Raw genomic sequence first — 20,563 nt, forward strand, 5'->3', positions numbered from 1 at the left:
AAAAATAATGGGGGATCAGCATATAACACGCACCCCAAATTTAGATTTTAGGGGGAAAAAAGTGTGTGTTATACGCTGATAAATACGGTCACTCACAGCAGTCTATGGCTTATATCACATAGGATTGCTCCTTTTCTCCTTTATTGCATTTACCTTTTTATTTTTTATTAATAAACAAGTGTGATTTAATTGTACCTCCAGCAAGGCTTTTTAAAACACCTAGACATTTTCAGAAAACATTATTAAAAAATATGGGGATTTGGTCACACCATATTGCTATATAGTGCTTAACCACTTTCAGACCGGACCATTTTGCTGGCTTAAGACCAGACCACTTTTTGCTATTCGGCACTGCGTCATTTTAACTGACAATTGCGCAGTTGTGCTACGTGGCTTCCAAACAAAATTTACGTCTTTTTTTTCCCCCACAAATAGAGCTTTCTTTTGGTGGTATTTGACCACCCCTGCGGTTTTTATTTTTTGCGCTATAAACAAAAATAGAGCGACAATTTTGAAAAAAAAAGCATTATTTTTTACTTTTTGCTATAATAAATATCAAAAATATATATATATAAAAAAAAAAATTCCTCAGTTTGAGCCAATACATATTCTTCTACATATTTTGGGTACTTTGTCGCAGTAAGTGGGCTTAAGCAGAATATAGCAATATGGTGTGACCAAATACCCATATTTTTTGATAATGTTTTTTGAAAATGTCTAGATGTTTTAAAAAGCCTTGCTGGAGGTAAATGTTAGTTTTGCATGTGTGCGCTGTAATATTTTTGTTCTGTTGTATGGTCTTATGGCAGCACCATCTTTATGCATTTTTTTAGGGTGTGCCCCCCAAATATCTTGTTTGTCTATTGTATGGATTCTGACCAAATCCTTTTGGGTGGAGCACCCCACTCCCTCAGTAAGTACCTCTCATTAGTGACCACCTGTGTCATGGTGGAGACCTCATGTTCTCCCATATAGAGGAGTATAGCTCCCATGGTTCAGAGAGGCAGGATCTCCTAATCTATGGATAGTGTAGGACCCACTAATCATGGGGTGCTTTGTCGCAGTAAGTGGGCTTAAGCACCATATACCAATATGGTCCGACCAAATCCCCATATTTTTTGATAATGTTTTTTGAAAATGTCTAGGTGTTTTAAAAAGCCTTGCTGGAGGTAAATGTTAGTTTTGCATGTGTGCGCTATAATATTTTTGTTCTGTTTAATTCTACTTCTGTCTCGGTCTGGTTTATGGTTTCTGACAGTAGGCAAAGGCTATGAATTCAGGAGATACAGTCAATCCACTTGTCGGTAATATTTTTTCCAGATTGGATGAGCAAGATCACGGCATGAATCAGTTTGCCATGGCATTACAAATGCTCCTGAGTTGCACGGCTCACCTGGAATCCCCCACTGTGGCTGCTCTGGTACAACCTGAGTTGCAGGCCGTCCCTGCTGCTGCATCAATCTCTGTGCAGGCACCCGCCTCGAGTATTACCTCTATAAGAGGTATGTCTGGTTCCACTCTGCTTCCCCAGCGATTTGGGGTGATCCAGTTCAATGCAGAGGGTTTCTCAACCAGGTTGAGATTTACTTTGAGATGCTGCCCCAGGTGTTTCCCACGGACAGAAGCAAAGTAGGTTTCGTGGTATCTTTGCTTTCTGAGAGAGCCTTGGCCTGGGCAAACCCTCTATGGGAGATGCAAAAACCTGTTGTCTTGAGTTACCCTGACTTTGTGGCCTCCTTTAAAAGGGTATTTGACATTCCTGCACGCTCTTCTTCTGCTGCCAAGTGCCTCATGTCCATCAAAGAGAACTGTTCCCGACTACGCCATTGAATTCCGTACTCTGGTAGAAGAGGTTGGAACAATGAGGCCCTCGTGGCTGATTTTTCTCATGGTCTCTCGGATTCCATCAAGGATGAGATAGCAGCCCGAGATATACTCACTGAGCTGGAGAGCTTGATCTCATTTGCTATCCTCATGGACTCCAGACTCAGAGAAAGTCTTTCTTTGAAAGAGCGCTTGCGGAAGCCTCCTGTTTGTTTGCCTCCGAGCTTTGCAGTCCCACCCATGCCTCCCTCATCTCCCATGCCTCCTGGTACTGAGTCGGTCAGTGAAGATGAACCCATGCACTTGGGCTTCACATGTCTCTCTGCGGATGACAGAGCCTTTAGGAGGAGGGAGAAATTGTGCCTTTATTGTGGCCAGGCAGGTTACTTTTTGAAGTCTTGTCCTACCAGTCCAGGGAATGCCCAAACCTTGAGGCTCTGTCATGGACAGACCTTAGGTGGCGTTGTTTCGTCCCCAGTTATCCAGAAGGATAAGCCCTTGGTTTTCAGTCACCCTTTCTTGGGCTGAGTCATCCATCGAGATACAGGCTCTAATTGACTCTTTAGGTTATTGGTTATCCTTGGTTACAGAGGCACAACCCCTCTTTTGATTGGCTCCATGCTGAGGTTCTCTCCTGGTCACCACAATGCAGTGAAACATGCTTCCTGAAGGTGCCCAAGGTTCTGTGCACCTCTTCACTCTCCTCCCTGCCAGAGGAGTACCGGGATTTTAGCAATGTCTTTGACAAAGGTCAAGCTGGAAGTTTGCCTCCACACTGGTCTTATGATTGCACAATTGACCTTCAACCTGGTGCCATACCCCCTCATGGCTGGGTTTACCCTTTGTCGGTCTTGGAGGATAAGGTAATGGAGGAGCATGTTGCAGACGCACTCTCTCAAGGTTTCATCCACAAATCCTCGTCTCCTGCTGGTGCTGGTTTCTTCTTTGTGAAGAAGAAGAGCGGTGAACTGAGACCTTGTTTTGATTATAGGGGTATCAATCGTGTCACGATTAAGAATGCCTACCCGATTCCGTTGATTACAGAGTTATTTGACCGCCTCAAGGGAGCAATGGTTTTCACAAAGCTTGATTTGAGAGGGGCATACAATCAATCTTGTGTGGATTAAGGAGGGCGACGAGTGGAAAACTGTGTTTAATACCAGAACAGGCCATTATGAGTACCTGGTAATGCCTTTTGGCCTTTGTAACATCCCTGGAGAGCCACCACACAGATGTCTGTCGTGTGCTTCAAAAACTAAGAGAGAACAATCTCTATTGTAAACTAGAGAAGTGCGAGTTCCATCGTGAACAGGTTATATTCCTGGGCATGTCATTTCCACTGCTGGCTTTTTGATGGACCCAGAGAAACTTTTGGCAGTCCTACAGTGGCTTCGACCCATGGGTTTACGTCCTCTGCAGAGTTTCTGGTCAAGCCCCTGACTGATATAACCAGAAAGGACGGTAACCCACAGACTTGGTCTCTGGAGTCCATTAAGGCCTTTGAGACTCTCAAGGCTGCCTTTGTTTCTGATCCTATGTTGCCTTTTATCCTAGAAGTTGATGCTTATGAGATTGGAGTTGGCGCTCTTATGTCTCAACGTCCTAACTCTGAGAGCACTATGCATCCGTGTGGCTACTTTTCCATGAAATTGTCACCTGCTGAGTGCAATTACAAGATTGGTGACAGAGAGCTGCTGATGATCATTTTAGCCCTGAAAGAATGGGGACATCTCCTTGAAGATACCACTGTGCCGGTTCTCATTCTTACTGACCATAAAAATCTCACATGCTTGTGTGAGGCTAAGCGCCTCTCTCCCAGAAGGGTGCAATGGGCTCTTTTCTTGTCGACTTTTAATTACATTGTCTCATTCTTACCCGGTACTAAGAATGTAGGGGCTGATGCCTTGTCACAACAATTTTCCTCCACTTCCAAGTCGGAGTCGGTTCCGGTTTCTGTGATTCCTCCTGATCGTATCTTGGCTACGGTTCACACCAGTCTTACTTCTCCTTTGGGTGACAAAATTCTTGCTGCTCAGGTTCATGCTCCTCCTGAGAAACCTTGTGACTGCTGCTTTGTCCCAGAGAGTCTCTGTACTGCCGTGCTCCAGACTTACCATTCTCCCAAAGCAGCGGGCCCCCTGGGAAGAATCAACTCATTTAGGCAATTTCCCAACAATTCTGGTGGCCTAGTCTATGGGCTGATCTAACTGTAACTTGTAGCTGCCTGTTCCAGAGTGCTCTGAGTAAGACTCCACGACACCTTCCAGTGGGCCTCCTACAACCCATACCCAATGGAGAGAGAACCTGGACCCACCTGTCAATGGATTTCATTGTGGAAGGTATCCTTATGGTGGTTGACCGGTTCTCAAAGATGTGTCATTGTATTGCACTTAAGAAGTTGCCTACTTCTAAGAAACTGGCTTCCATTTTTGCTCTGGAGATCTTTCGCTTGCATGCGCTACCCAAAGTGAGTGTCTCGGACAGAAGCAGTCAGCTTTTCTCCCAGTTCTGGCGAGTCCTTTGTGCACAGTTGTGAATTCAGCTTGCTTTCTCTTCTGCGTATCACCCGTAGTGTAATGGAGTCGCAGAGCGAGCCAATCAGTCCCTGGAGCAATTCCTACGCTGCTATATTTCTGACCACCATAACAACTGGTCACACCTATTACCATGGGCAGAGTTTGCTCACAACAGTGCCTTGAATTCTGCCTCTCGATTTTCTCAATTTATGGCGAATTATGGTTGACTACACTTACTCTATTTACCTTTTTATTTTTTATTAATAAACAAGTGTGATTTAATTGTACTTCTGTCTCGGTCTGGTTCATGGTTTCTGACAGAATGTCAGTGCTGATGGAAAAACCCTTTATTTGAATAAAACCTTTTTAAAGTACTACACCATGAAGCCTCTTCTTCTTCTTCTTCTATCCTATAGCATACACTTTTGCATGGAGGATCCAGGAAAAGCAACATTGCGGCAGTGCTGAGCGGGAGCAGGAGGAAGGTCTGTGTTATCACTGATCCTTTCATCTGTGGCTGAATCTGTACCCATATGATCTCTATAACTTGAGATCCACCTGATCTGGTAAGCGTCACTGTTTGCTTTGATTATTGAGGAATAGTGATGGCCGAACGGTTCGCCCGGCGGTCGTTTCGCGGCGAATTTCCGACTTTCGCCGTCCGCGGGTTCGAACGCCTTTTTCCGTCGTTCGCCCCGGCGGACTTACGTGTTTAATGTATACAAGAACTTTAACCTTTCGTGACACGTTTATCATGTGTTACAGGACAACCAATTGAGACATGACAGCTCATGGACACTTGGACATTCCCCCTAACCTATAAATACACCCGATCCGGTGGCCATTTTACATTCTTTCTTCTGTCACTGTAGGGAAAGGATCCTGTGTGGAGTAGGGACAGAGAAAACGCTAGCTATTTGGTACACAAAAGTTCTTTTCAGGACTGGTATAGGTGTTAGGTCAGCAGCCTGAGTTTCTTTTGTCAGTTTAGATAAAGGGACAGAGCGCTGTATGCTGCTATTTTAGGGACAGCTCAGCCAGATTAGTCTTTCTTCATCATCATCATCATCATCATCATTAGCTGTTACTATCAGGTCCACAAAAGAGCTGTTCCAGCTAATCGTTCCAGCCTACTCTTTTTTGCCAATTTGTATAGGGACAGGCAGGAAGCAGTGTGTCAGGCAGTGAGGATAATTTTAAAGACTTGCTGTTACTATTAGTTCCACAAAGGTTCTTTTCAGGACTGGTATCAGTGGTACGGTAATAGGCTTGTACACGTATAATATTCTTTCTTCCAAATATAGAAAGAATATTATACTTGACTGCTGCCCTTCTGCTGCAGTCTGCTAATCATTCACAACTCACTTGTTCCACAAAGCTCTTTATCAGGACTGGTAACTTGGTCTGTCTAGGGTGCTACGGTACATAGGCTTGGGTGCGGTACAGTCTGCTGTTCTGTAAGGACCGCTATCGGTCCACAATACATAGGGTTGCCGTGCACTACTGCTGACCGCTGCCCTATACTGCAGCAGTCCTTCATTGGTATAGGGACTGACGTACAGTCTGCTAATCACTAACACACAACCTGCTTGGTCCACAAAAGTTCTTATAAGGACTGGTAACTTGGTATAGGGTGCTACGGTACATAGGCCTGAGTGCGTTACAGTCTGCTGTTCTGTAAGGACCGCTATCGGTCCACAATACATAGGGTTGCCGTGCACTACTGCTGACCGCTGCCCTATACTGCAGCAGTCCTTCAGCGGTATAGGGACTGACGCACAGTCTGCTAAACACTAACACACAACCTGCTTGGTCCACAAAAGTTTTTATAAGGACTGGTAACTTGGTATAGGGTGCTACGGTACATAGGCCTGAGTGCAGTACAGTCTGCTGTTCTGTAAGGACCGCTATCGGTCCACAATACATAGGGTTGCCGTGCACTACTGCTGACCGCTGCCCTATACTGCAGCAGTCCTTCATTGGTATAGGGACTGACGTACAGTCTGCTAATCACTAACACACAACCTGCTTGGTCCACAAAAGTTCTTATAAGGACTGGTAACTTGGTATAGGGTGCTACGGTACATAGGCCTGAGTGCGTTACAGTCTGCTGTTCTGTAAGGACCGCTATCGGTCCACAATACATAGGGTTGACGTGCACCACTGCTGACCGCTGCCCTATACTGCAGCAGTCCTTCAGCGGTATAGGGACTGACGTACAGTCTGCTAAACACTAATACACAACCTGCTTGGTCCACAAAAGTTCTTATAAGGACTGGTAACTTGGTATAGGGTGCTACGGTACATAGGCTTGAGTGCGGTACAGTCTGCTGTTCTGTAAGGACCGCTATCGGTCCACAATAGATAGGGTTGACGTGCACCACTGCTGACCGCTGCCCTATACTGCAGCAGTCCTTCAGCGGTATAGGGACTGACGCACAGTCTGCTAAACACTAACACACAACCTGCTTGGTCCACAAAAGTTTTTATAAGGACTGGTAACTTGGTATAGGGTGCTACGGTACATAGGCCTGAGTGCGTTACAGTCTGCTGTTCTGTAAGGACCGCTATCGGTCCACAATACATAGGGTTGCCGTGCACTACTGCTGACCGCTGCCCTATACTGCAGCAGTCCTTCATTGGTATAGGGACTGACGTACAGTCTGCTAATCACTAACACACAACCTGCTTGGTCCACAAAAGTTCTTATAAGGACTGGTAACTTGGTATAGGGTGCTACGGTACATAGGCCTGAGTGCGTTACAGTCTGCTGTTCTGTAAGGACCGCTATCGGTCCACAATACATAGGGTTGACGTGCACCACTGCTGACCGCTGCCCTATACTGCAGCAGTCCTTCAGCGGTATAGGGACTGACGTACAGTCTGCTAAACACTAATACACAACCTGCTTGGTCCACAAAAGTTCTTATAAGGACTGGTAACTTGGTATAGGGTGCTACGGTACATAGGCTTGAGTGCGGTACAGTCTGCTGTTCTGTAAGGACCGCTATCGGTCCACAATACATAGGGTTGCCGTGCACTACTGCTGACCGCTGCCCTATACTGCAGCAGTCCTTCATTGGTATAGGGACTGACGTACAGTCTGCTAATCACTAACACACAACCTGCTTGTTCCACAAAAGTTCTTATAAGGACTGGTAACTTGGTATAGGGTGCTACGGTACATAGGCTTGAGTGCGGTACAGTCTGCTGTTCTGTAAGGACCGCTATCGGTCCACAATAGATAGGGTTGACGTGCACCACTGCTGACCGCTGCCCTATACTGCAGCAGTCCTTCAGCGGTATAGGGACTGACGTACAGTCTGCTAAACACTAATACACAACCTGCTTGGTCCACAAAAGTTCTTATAAGGACTGGTAACTTGGTATAGGGTGCTACGGTACATAGGCTTGAGTGCGGTACAGTCTGCTGTTCTGTAAGGACCGCTATCGGTCCACAATAGATAGGGTTGACGTGCACCACTGCTGACCGCTGCCCTATACTGCAGCAGTCCTTCAGCGGTATAGGGACTGACGTACAGTCTGCTAAACACTAATACACAACCTGCTTGGTCCACAAAAGTTCTTATAAGGACTGGTAACTTGGTATAGGGTGCTACGGTACATAGGCTTGAGTGCGGTACAGTCTGCTGTTCTGTAAGGACCGCTATCGGTCCACAATACATAGGGTTGCCGTGCACTACTGCTGACCGCTGCCCTATACTGCAGCAGTCCTTCATTGGTATAGGGACTGACGTACAGTCTGCTAATCACTAACACACAACCTGCTTGTTCCACAAAAGTTCTTATAAGGACTGGTAACTTGGTATAGGGTGCTACGGTACATAGGCTTGAGTGCGGTACAGTCTGCTGTTCTGTAAGGACCGCTATCGGTCCACAATAGATAGGGTTGACGTGCACCACTGCTGACCGCTGCCCTATACTGCAGCAGTCCTTCAGCGGTATAGGGACTGACGTACAGTCTGCTAAACACTAATACACAACCTGCTTGGTCCACAAAAGTTCTTATAAGGACTGGTAACTTGGTATAGGGTGCTACGGTACATAGGCTTGAGTGCGGTACAGTCTGCTGTTCTGTAAGGACCGCTATCGGTCCACAATAGATAGGGTTGACGTGCACCACTGCTGACCGCTGCCCTATACTGCAGCAGTCCTTCAGCGGTATAGGGACTGACGTACAGTCTGCTAAACACTAATACACAACCTGCTTGGTCCACAAAAGTTCTTATAAGGACTGGTAACTTGGTATAGGGTGCTACGGTACATAGGCTTGAGTGCGGTACAGTCTGCTGTTCTGTAAGGACCGCTATAGGTCCACAATAGATAGGGTTGACGTGCACCACTGCTGACCGCTCACCTATACTGCAGCAGTCCTTCAGCGGTATAGGGACTAAGAGTTTTGTCACAGGGTCATTTAAAAAATGACATGCAGAGGAAGAGGCAGGCCCTTCCGCAGGGGTGGTAGGGGTAGGGCAGGAGCAACAGGCTTGAGCCAAAGTGGGAAGTTGCAGAAGGTGCGTTCAATTACTTTAAAGGATGCACCAGACTTGGTTGAGTGGCTCGCTCAGCCTTACTCTTCTGCACCCTCCTCATCCTCTCGATCTGCACCCTCTTCTTCACTCTCTGCTATGTGCACCCCCAAAGACACTACCACCAACAACACGACCACCACCACCACCACCACATACCTTCCGCTTGAGTCACTGGAATTATTTTCCGATCCATATCAAGAGGACATTTCTGATGCGCAGCCACTCTTGGTATTGGATCAGGAAGAGGAGGTAGCAACAAGCGCTACTCAGCAGTCTGACGCCAGTACCCAGATCAGCCCAAGGAGGAGGTTGGTCCCCGGTGTTGCTGCCTACTCTACTTATAGCGGTGGGGAAGGTGACGTTGATGATGACGTGTCTAGTGATGTCACGTGGGTGCCCACAAGAGAGGAAGAGGAGGGGAGTTCAGAGGGAGATATGGACCAGCAGATAGGGAGGAGAAGCAGCAATGACTTACATTGCACAGCAGGGACAAAGCAGACTGCAAATGTATCAGGAGCGAGTCATCGACCATGTACGGTCACATCTGGCGCTCCCAGGACACCGGCACATGGCTCCGCAGTGTGGGCTTTTTTTAACGTGTCCGCTGCTGACAATAGCGTTGCCATCTGCAATCTTTGCAGTCAACGCGTTAGTCGCGGTAAGCCCAATACTCACCTAGGGACGACCGCCTTAAGAAGGCACATGAGCAGCCATCACCGAGCCCAGTGGGAGCAACGGAACACACAAAGCCACACTGCAGGCTCTCACCGTCCAGCCTCGTCTTCTACTTCTCCTTCTCCTCTCTCCTCACAATTGTCCTCCACTCCACCTTCCATCACGCCAAGCTCACATTTTTCTGCAAAAAGGCAGGCTTCCGTGGGCCTAATGTTTGAGCGTAAAAAAATGATGACGCCGGATAACCCTCTTGCCCAACGGTTGGCGGCTGGCTTGTCAGAACTCATAGCCCGCCAACTACTGCCATATAAACTGGTGGACTCGGAGGCCTTTCGCAAATTTGTGGCCATTGGAACACCACAATGGAAGGTCCCAGGAAGGAAGTATTTCTCAGAGAAGGGCATCCCAGAGCTATATGGCCATGTTCAGCGGCAAGTGAATGTATCTCTGGCACACAGTGTCGGTGCCAAGATACATCTGACCACAGACACGTGGTCTAGCAAACACGGGCAGGGAAGGTATATCAGTTTTACTGCCCACTGGGTGAACCTTCTGACGGCCGTCAAGCATGTAACCCGTGGCACCCGTGTAGATTTGGTTTTACCGCCACGGATTGCATGCAGGCCTGACTCTTCTTCTCCTCCTCCTACTCCATCCTCCTCCCTCTCCTCCTCAGCTGCCTCCTCCTTTTCCGCTGCTAGCGTCTCTTCCACTGCACCGCCCAAGCTCCCCAGAACCTATTCCACATGCCAGGTGAGACGTTGCCATGCCGTGCTGCGTCTGTTGTGCCTGGAAGCAAAGAGCCACACTGGCCCGGCACTCCTTTCAGCTTTGCGTTCACAGGCAGATGAGTGGCTAACACCGCTCAATTTGACAGTTGGTAAAGTGGTGTGTGACAACGGTGCCAATCTGCTTAGCGCATTGAAACAGGGCAAAATCACGCACGTGCCGTGCATGGCACACGTCTTAAACTTGGTCGTGCAGCGATTCCTTGTCAAATACCCTGGGGTCCAGGACATCTTGCGGCAGGCAAGGAAAATCTCGGCCCATTTCAGAAGATCTTACACGGCCATGGCTCGCCTTGCTGACATTCAGCGGCGACACCATCTGCCGGTCAGACGTCTTATTTGCGATTGCCCGACGCGATGGAACTCAACCTTCTATATGCTTGATAGGCTGCTCCAGCAGAAACGTGCAGTTAACGTCTACCTGTATGAACTCTGCGAAAGAAACGGTTCTGGGGAGCTGGGTTTTTTTTCACCGCGCCAGTGGCTGCTCATGCGCGACACATGCAGACTTCTGCGGCCATTTGAGGAGATCACCAAACTGGTCAGTCGCAGCCATGGCGCCATCAGTGACATGGTACCTTATGCCTTCTTTCTGGAGCGTGCATTGCGTCGTGTCATTGATCAGGCTGTGGAGGAGCAGGAGCGGGAAGATGAGGAAGTCGCAATGCTGGATGAATTCCCAGGGGGGGCTACTCTATCTGAGACAAGTCAACAACAGGAGTCTGATGAGGAGTCAGAGGAGGATGGTGCCGGGGCGGATGAGCAGGAGCAAGAAGAGCATGCTTTAAACCTTTCTGGGATCCCTGTTGTGCGAGGATGGGGAGAGGAGAATGAAGAGGACGACATTATCCTGGATGATGAGCAGGAGCCAGGCCACCACACCGCTTCCACTTTAGTGCAAATGGGGGCCTTCATGCTCCAGTGTTTTAATAGGGACCCCCGTATAAAAAGCATGAGGGTCAAGGACCAGTACTGGGTGGCAACGTACTTAGACCCCCGGTACAAACACAAAATGGCGGAAATGTTACCGCCGTCGCAGAGGGCTGTCAGAATGCAGCACTTCCAGGCCTTGCTTCGAGAAATGCTGCATTCTGCTTTTGCGTGCGCTGGCAGAGGAGCAATTCCCACTCCCAGAGAAGGATTTGCGGGTACCAATCCAACAGCGCCTGCAAGAAGAGGCCGGTTTGAAGATGTGTTGGTGACTTCGGATATGAGGTCATTCTTTCAGCCGACCCATCGACAGGTGTCATCCGGATCCAGCATCAGGGAACGCCTAGACCGTCAGGTGTCCGACTACATTGGGTTAACGGCCGATGTGGACGCTCTGAGGAGTGATGAACCCCTAGACTACTGGGTGGGCAGGCTTGACCTCTGGCCAGAGCTTGCCCAATTTGCAATCGAACTGTTGGCTTGCCCCTCATCCAGTGTCCTGTCCGAAAGGACGTTCAGCGCAGCAGGGGGGATTGTGACCGATAAGCGTACTCGCCTAGCTCACCACAGTGTTAACTACCTCACATTTCTAAAAATGAATGAGGCATGGATCTCGGAGGAATTCAACACATGTGATCAGTAGACCATGTATATGTCTATAAACAATTTTTGGAATCAAGCACACAGACCTTCTTAATTCATTTGGCTCACTTCCCTGACCCAAAAAAGCACACCGTACTATATGCCCCTACCCTCCTCTTTGAAGAGGTTGAGCGGTGTCATATTTCTACTGGGGCTGCTTATTATGAGGGGTTCCCACCATCCCTGTGCTGTGCTGACTTCCTCCTGGGTGTTCTTATTATGAGGGGCTCCCACCATCCCTGTGCTGTGCTGACTTCCTCCTGGGGGTTCTTATTATGAGGGGATCACACCATCCCTGTGCTGTGCTGACTTCCTCCTGGGGCTGCTTACGGTGCTGCTGTCAGCGCTGTATGTCACGGAGCTGCTGTCAGCGCTGTATGTCACGGAGCTGCTGTCAGCGCTGTATGTCACGGAGCTGCTGTCAGCGCTGTATGTCACGGAGCTGCTGTCAGCGCTGTATGTCACGGAGCTGCTGTCAGCGCTGTATGTCACGGAGCTGCTGTCAGCGCTGTATGTCACGGAGCTGCTGTCAGCGCTGTATGTCACGGAGCTGCTGTCAGCGCTGTATGTCACGGAGCTGCTGTCAGCGCTGTATGTCACGGAGCTGCTGTCAGCGCTGTATGTCACGGAGCTGCTGTCAGCGCTGTATGTCACGGAGCTGCTGTCAGCGCTGTATGTCACGGTGCTGCTGTCAGCGCTGTATGTCACGGAGCTGCTGTCAGCGCTGTATGTCACGGAGCTGCTGTCAGTGCTGTATGTCACGGAGCTGCTGTCAGCGCTGTATGTCACGGAGCTGCTGTCAGCGCTGTATGTCACGGAGCTGCTGTCAGCGCTGTATGTCACGGTGCTGCTGTCAGCGCTGTATGTCACGGAGCTGCTGTCAGCGCTGTATGTCACGGAGCTGCTGTCAGCGCTGTATGTCACGGAGCTGCTGTCAGCGCTGTATGTCACGGAGCTGCTGTCAGCGCTGTATGTCACGGAGCTGCTGTCAGCGCTGTATGTCACGGTGCTGCTGTCAGCGCTGTATGTCACGGAGCTGCTGTCAGCGCTGTATGTCACGGAGCTGCTGTCAGTGCTGTATGTCACGGAGCTGCTGTCAGCGCTGTATGTCACGGAGCTGCTGTCAGCGCTGTATGTCACGGAGCTGCTGTCAGCGCTGTATGTCACGGTGCTGCTGTCAGCGCTGTATGTCACGGAGCTGCTGTCAGCGCTGTATGTCACGGAGCTGCTGTCAGCGCTGTATGTCACGGAGCTGCTGTCAGCGCTGTATGTCACGGAGCTGCTGTCAGCGCTGTATGTCACGGAGCTGCTGTCAGCGCTGTATGTCACGGTGCTGATGTCAGTGCTCTGTATTACGGTGCTGCTGTCAGTGCTCTGTATCTCCTGCACCCTCTTGTTTGCCTACCCTGGTCCCTGACCTTCCCTCTCCTCCATTGCCTTCATTAGCTCCATAGTCCTGAATTGTCAGAACAATTTCCCAAATAAAAAAAAAATGCTTGTAGTTATCGATCCCAAATTCACCTCATACATGTATTATGCTATTGTCCAGGTGGTGGGACTACGTGCTACCCCCTAATAATTACCCCGTGGCCGCAAATTCGACCTAAAGGTTTGCGAAATTCGCCTCCCATTGAAGTCAATGGAGCCCGCGGCGAACGGTCGTTTTCGCGAACGTTTGTGTCCGTTCGCGTTTCGCGTTCGCGAAACGTCCCGTCGGAAGTTCGTCCATCACTATTGAGGAAGGAAAAAAATCATTTAAAACGTTTTACATGCCCCATGAAGTTTTGTGTTCAGATATAACACTCACAGCAGTCTATGGCTTACATCACATAGGATTGCTCATTAATCTTCTTTATTAATCACAGTCACATACATATATTTAGTTTCAATTGCTACATTGTTGGGAATATAAATATTTGTTCATCTTTTGGATGCAACATCTACAGCAGCCTATGGACTATATAGGACTGCATTATTCCTTTTTCAGCAATTGTCACTAGGTGTTTAATCACAGTTTCAATTGTTATATTGTTGGAAACACATTATCACATCACTATTTATCATGTTTATTCATTTTTATTTTTATTCATTTATACTTATTATTCATTTTTGGTTGCTCATTTTCTTTCTTTACAAACTGCTTAAAGTGATTGTCATGAGAAAAGTATGGGAGCTTCTGTTGCTGACATTTTTCATTTGAGAAAGTGAAGCCTCATACACACTACCAGTTTTTTTTTCATTCGAGCCAGTGTTTCGTTGTCGTCTGAGTCTAACTGATCTATTAGTTGAACTGAACTTGTGGTCTTTTTCACCTAGACTAATTATGTAATATGTAACCAAGAATGAGTATAAAGATAAGGAGTTGTGGCACTTTGCTGACATTTCTTTATTGCATTATTGCTCCAGGTTTGATTGGTCTGGTTTGATAAAAAGCATTGGGCTGGGGCCCCTTTCAGCTCTTATTCTGGAATGCGACCCAGATCCATCATTATCTCCATTCTATACCACATCCCCAATCCTACAGTAGACCCCTGACTACGTTTGAGGAATATTGCTCAGAAACTGAACCACTGTCACACGTCCTCTCTAAAATGTACACACTCTTAAATACACCCCACCAACAAACCACTCTGCCACACATTACAAAATGGGAGAAAGACTTAGGCTGCACTTTTACTGAAACACAGAGGCAGAGCATGGCCAAGTCCTCGATTTGTACCAAAATCCAAGAAAACAACTATAAAATCTTGACCAGGTGGTATCTAACGCCCAGTCGCTTACATATAATTTTCCCGGATACGCCAGAACTATGTTGGCGTTGCGGAGAGGACAGAGGGACTATGTTGCACATGTTCTGGTCTTGTAATAAATTAAAAGACTTTTGGACAACAGTCCGAGTCATCTCCCAAAAGTTCACAGACTTCCTGATTCCAAATGAACCGGCCTTTTATCTTGCTTCACGTAGCATCTGACAAACGCAGCAAAATCATGCATCCCCATGCTCTGGAAGAAAACTTACCCACCGTCTACAGTAATGTGGCTTAGAAAAGTAGAAGAGATCAATAGAATGGAAGATCTAATAATGACTGCACAAGACAACCATGACCTATATGCTAAAACTTGGACTCTATGGAATATGTTCATACACTCAGAGGAAGGTAAATCTTATCTACGAGGGGACACGCCATGACAATCTACAATGCCCTTCCTTAGTCCATAGAGAAACAAGATTACCCACCACCTGCCCTATCCCCCCCCCCCCCGCGCCCCTTTCTTTCTTTCTTTCTATCCTTTATCTTTCTCCCCTCTTCTCTTCTTCCTGCTATTCTCAGTCTGCTTTGGCTACTCTTGGCTATGGGGCCGTTGCCCCCGACTCAGGTACACATCTTCCGAAGTGAATATTCATGGGGGAGATCGGACATATGAACTACCTGCCGTTTCCAGTAACTAGCAGAGAGTTATACCACTTCAACATGACAGCAGGGAGATATTGATCTGTGTTATGTCAGTACTCCAGAACAAATGTGAAATTGAATGGAAGGAAGCTACTCCTTAGTATGTTTTCTAGCTGAGAGGCTGCGACCTTCATTTTTTCTATGTTGTTGCTGTACCTGTTAAGGGCTTGCCCCGTGTTAAGAAAAAAAAAACTTTTTTCTCAATAAACAATATATTTGAAAAAAAAAAAAAGCATTGGGCTGGACAAGTTACTGTCAATTTAATACACTTAGGAGCGGTCATTGCACACTGATGTTTAAGACAGAGGTTTGCAGTGGTGGCTTTCCATACAAACTGTATGCAGTCAACCATGACTGCTAGGCAGAGCACTCGCCTTGTGAGTACAGCACAAGTTGTTTTAATCTTGTTGTTTTAATAAAGATGCAATAGAGTGCTATAAGCCTCTCTTTTCTGTGCTTTGCCTAAAGAGACCATGAGGAAATGCTTTCCATTACTGTATAATTGGCATCATTATTTAGAGCTTTTTGATGCATTTTTGAAAGAGGCCAAATAGATCTGGTGAGCGATTCAGGTCACCAAGGCTTGTGTTGGAGGTTGTTTAACACCAGCACTTTTATATCAAAAAGAGTGTAACGCCAATATGATTTATGGGATTTTAAGTCAGGGGAATTGATTCATCTAATTTAATGAAAATGCACTCTATTTATTGATTTTATTAAACTCGTGTACTAGTATTTTTTTGAGTTTTGTGAGGTTTATGTATTTTTTTTCACTGATTATTGGAAAGCTTCGCTTCTATGTGATACATCTAGCATTTGTACATGAGGGCCGGTAATAGTACCCCAAATCTCATAACAGAGTGCCTATGGCATGAGTAGCAGTGGCATGTTACTTCTCAAGTGCTCACAGCAGAAAGCAACTTCTGGATTTTTACCACTCTCTGTAGCAGTGTTCCTTGCTGTGCTCTGTTAGGTAAAATGGTGTATAGGGGTGTCACTAATACCTTGCAGAAGTTATGAAAGGCACATTCAGAGACGGTTTTGTGTCTTGCCTCTGTAAAACCTAGCTACGTACCTGACTGCAACTAACATGTTTTGCATAGGAGCATGTAGGTATCCATTTAGGGCTTATTCACATGGTTGTATAAACATTGTATTCAAATCTCTGTGTGTACAGTTTTAGAGGGTTCAAAAGGCATCAGTGTTGTAGTCCTTAGAGCCCGTGCACACAGTTGCATCGTGGTCCAGATTCCCCCCGGAAACATTGAAAAGTGTAAATCTAAACTTTAAAACGTTGCTTTTGTGGTCCAATTTTGTAGGTAAGTTACATGGTAGACAGGTAAATGTTTGTGCGAACGTTCACATATATAATGCATTAATGGATGTTGCCATAATGCATTAATGGATGTTGCCCTCAAGTCATTCATTTAGAATGACTAAAGACCAAAGTAATTCTGCACCTGCTCTGCACCTGTGTCACATTCATATCACTGCACTGCAGTGAACATCACTCTAGTATTGTGGCACATATAGACCAACATGCCTTATGTTGGCATGGTGTCCACCGTAGCATTTGCAGTGGCAAGGCAGTGTAGGACTGGCCACAAGAGGGATTACTTTGACGCAGTTGGTCAGCTTAAACATGTATTGCAATATATGTGAACTAAATATCCCTGTTTTTTATTGCATATCTTGCTGGGAAGGGTGTAGCAGTGTGCAGAGGGTTCATCCAGAAATTGAAGTGTGAATATGTGGTCACACCCCTTTAGCACCTGATAGTTTAAATACATGTTCCAAGCTATTGGGATTTGAGCACAGGTATATCTTTTGTCATTGATGTGCAGTCCATTGTTTGGAATCAAATGCACACTCTCCTATGTTTATAGGCAGCTGTATTCAAAATATAAAAATTTTCATTCTGTAAAATCGTAGCCTGCATTATTAGCCCCGTTTCCCATGGGCAGTCTTGCAGACTCAAGATGCATGGTGGACAGCTTTGTCTGCAGCGGCGGACTTGGGGTTAATAGGGAACATGCCCAGAATTCCTCTTCACCACATCGTAACCGTATCCATTGTACACATTTGCGGCATGGTCTGTTTATTATTAAAGATGCATTGGCAGACGGTATTGCCTGCAGAACACGTGTTCTACTTCTGTTGCTGCGCCGTGACACAAAGTTGATTTAAAAACCGACTGAGCTGTGACTAAACAGTGACTGCATCCTATCACAGTTGTTGGTGTTGTGACTGTCTGAATACTATAACAGGCAGGGCAGACAGTTTAGTGTGAATTAGGTAATCAATTGATTTCTCTCGTTCAGCCAGTGAAGCTAAACAAGAGAAATCCGGATGTTTATGGCTACCCTAAGTGAGAAGAAATCTCTATAATGGAGCCTCAGATAGCAATAGAAACTATACTGAACTTTATCATTATTATACAGGATTTATATAACGCAGCAGTTTGAGCGGCACTTTACAATATAAAGGGAGACAATACATATCCAATACAATAAAATACAAGAGGGTTAACAGGATCCTGCTCATAAGAGCTTACAATCTAATAGCGTGGGGTAAGTGACATAAAAGGTTATAACTCTGGGGGACAAGCTGATGGAAGTGATAAAAGTTCAGTTAGTTAGAATTGTAATAGGCATCCCTGAAGAGATGAGTTGTTAGGGATCACCTAAAAATAGCCAGAGTAGGAGATAGCCAGACAGACTGAGGTAGAGAGTCCCAGAGGATGGGAGAAGCTCTGGAGAAGTCCTGGAGACAAGCATGGGAGGAGGAGACAAGAGAGCTTGAGAGCAGGAGGTCTTGGGAGGAGTGGAGAGGATCGTTTGGGTGATATCTGGAGGCAAGTTTGGTGATGTAGGTTGGGGCTGAGTTGTGAATGGCTAGTATGTTTTAGTTAGTATTTTGAATGTAAATTGCTGGGCAATCAGAAGACAGTGAAGGAATTAGCATAGAGGGGTGGCAGACACTGAGCGGTTAGTAAGGTAGATGACTTTATATACTAAATACTTTTATTTGTAAACATTTGGAGTATCCCTCAAAAATATTAAGTAATATTGAAGTGGCAGAGCTGCTGCAATGTGATCTACTGTATCTGTTATCTAAATTAAACTACAATGTATAAGGAAATACAAGATAAATTGCACACCAGGGTCTCATTGCAAGTTGTAAATAGAAGTCATGGAGCCAACCTGGGCAGCTCTGCTTCAAATACCCTTCTTCCCCTAGCCCCTAACTCAATTTGCTCGAACACCATCAACACAGACAGTGTTGATGTGACAATCCCTCCTGCTGGTCCATTGTCTTCTCCGGTGGGGGAAGCCGTCCAACCGGGAGAGGACAGTGATTATCGCTAGCAACTATAGCAGCTGCTAGTGATAATTACAAGATAATCCCGCAGACTGGTTGTACCCAAGTTGATTGACCAATAACTTGGTAAATTCAGCCTGGCCATTAACATCTCAAATCTCATTCGAACCATGTATGGCCAACCTAACACTTAATCGTCTGACCTCCTGCACGCTCCTTTAGTTTAACCACTAAGATGATTGGCCTTACTGGTCCATCGGAAGTGTGGAGGTCTTACTGGTCCAAAACAAATGTGGAAAGAGGTGGACCAGCGTCTGACCCTTTTAGGACTTTTTTTTAAAGATGCCAGTTGCTATAGACCTAGGGGAACACTGGGGGCCCTGGTAATGTCATATTCTGCAACTGTTAGGCGCCTCCATTGCTGCAGCCTCTTCAATACATTTACGGTACTGACAGGTTTATTGTTCAAGAGCATGCTTGATAGCTTTATCTAAAGCTGTTTAAATAATAGGCAAGTGTCAGATTCATATGTTAATAAAACAGTAGTAGAAAGGATGCCATTTGCCAAACCACTCCATATATAGTACAATCTGGCATCGACCAGGCAAGAGAGCAAGACTACTTAGAGCTTAGAGTGGCAATTAGCCATGATTCCTAAATTCCTGCAGAGTATACGGTGTGAAAGCAAAACATTTCAGGGCCCCTTGAAATGTTATGTCTTTAATTCCTATACTACGTGCATATTAGTTAGACATTAGGACATGTTATCTTTTGGTTGCTTTTCAACTAAAGACCCGTTACAAAAGGAAATTCAAGCAATTACACGCATGAAGTATCTCCCACATATGCAAACTATAGTTAAAAATGTTAACACCCATAAAAAAATTATCATAAATAATAGAATTTAATGACAGAATTAAACATAGTATATTATAAAAGAGATGGAACACTTACGCTACATGTATTTTTCGTAAGAACGTGATTTAAATCATGAGAAAGAGTGTTGGCATGACACACCCGAACAAAAGGCTGTAATTAAAATGATAAAATAGGATGCTCTTGGCACTTACCCCAGAGATTATTTTATATTTATCCACATGCTTCTTTTTAACGGGTTCGTGTAAGTTAAAAGTTGATTCCATCTTGTAAATGTGTGATTATTGTGGTTGTCCAGCAGTTCCAAACTCCAGTGAGCACTTGTATGATTTAGTGGTTCAATAAGCAGGGTCCTGTGGCTTTTAGCTACGCCTCTGCATATAATTCTATTTGTTTCCTCCTGTAAAGGAGACAGTCCTTATCTATGCAAGGAACAATTGCATAGTGAAATACTGGGAAGATTTCAGAAGAATATATACAGGGTCAAAGACTAAATACTTTGATCTGTATGCAGTGCATGGTTAGCAATAGTAAGACGATTATCCTATTTTCTGTGGACTCAAGATAAAGTACAATCTTGGATAATAAAGATTAATTGTTTCACTATTCTGTTGTACTTCCTTCTAGAAAAACAGTGAAAAGCTGCGATAAATACAAACTGTAAATCTCATAGCATTGTGAAATCATACACTTTACTCTGTACACAGGAGTGTTTCATGCCCACATAATTCGTAATCTGGCAAACAACCAGCATTTGCACTTAAAGCGACCCTGTCAGGTCTCTAAAATGAAATGGAAATGGGAGCTCCCTGTAAATAAAAAAAGAGTTACCTTATTTATCGGCATATAACACGTGCCGGCGTATAACACGCACCCCATGTTTAGGAGGGAATTTTAAGGAAAAAAACTTTTAGAAGGGAAGTTTAAGGCCACTTTCACATGGACAATCCGTTCAGGTTCGCCTGTCAGTTTTTCAGGCGGAC

At 45.9% G+C, this 20,563-nt stretch overlaps 1 protein-coding gene and 1 long non-coding RNA gene across 4 annotated transcripts in view; one reads left to right on the top strand and one right to left on the bottom strand.

The window, feature by feature from the left end:
• Positions 1 to 20,090, bottom strand: part of ENPP3 (ectonucleotide pyrophosphatase/phosphodiesterase 3) — a 210,104-nt gene extending 190,014 nt beyond the window's left edge. Inside the window, exon 1 of one of the 3 annotated variants that reach the window (XM_077486862.1) lies at positions 19,775 to 20,073. In XM_077486862.1, the coding sequence (XP_077342988.1) occupies positions 19,775 to 19,846 (72 nt within the window). In that variant the 5' untranslated portion in view covers positions 19,847 to 20,073. Of the gene's footprint in view, positions 1 to 19,774 lie in introns of all 3 variants that reach the window. The other 2 variants (XM_077486861.1, XM_077486863.1) reach the window with 2 other exon arrangements.
• LOC143987817 (uncharacterized) overlaps positions 1 to 20,563 on the top strand; it is a 51,864-nt gene that overhangs the window by 7,082 nt on the left and 24,219 nt on the right. The window lies entirely within an intron of this gene.

Source organism: Lithobates pipiens, unplaced genomic scaffold (assembly GCF_037356315.1).
Source record: "Lithobates pipiens isolate NorthernLeopardFrog02 unplaced genomic scaffold, aLitPip1_a1.2 Scaffold_18, whole genome shotgun sequence".
Lineage (NCBI taxonomy): Eukaryota > Metazoa > Chordata > Amphibia > Anura > Ranidae > Lithobates > Lithobates pipiens.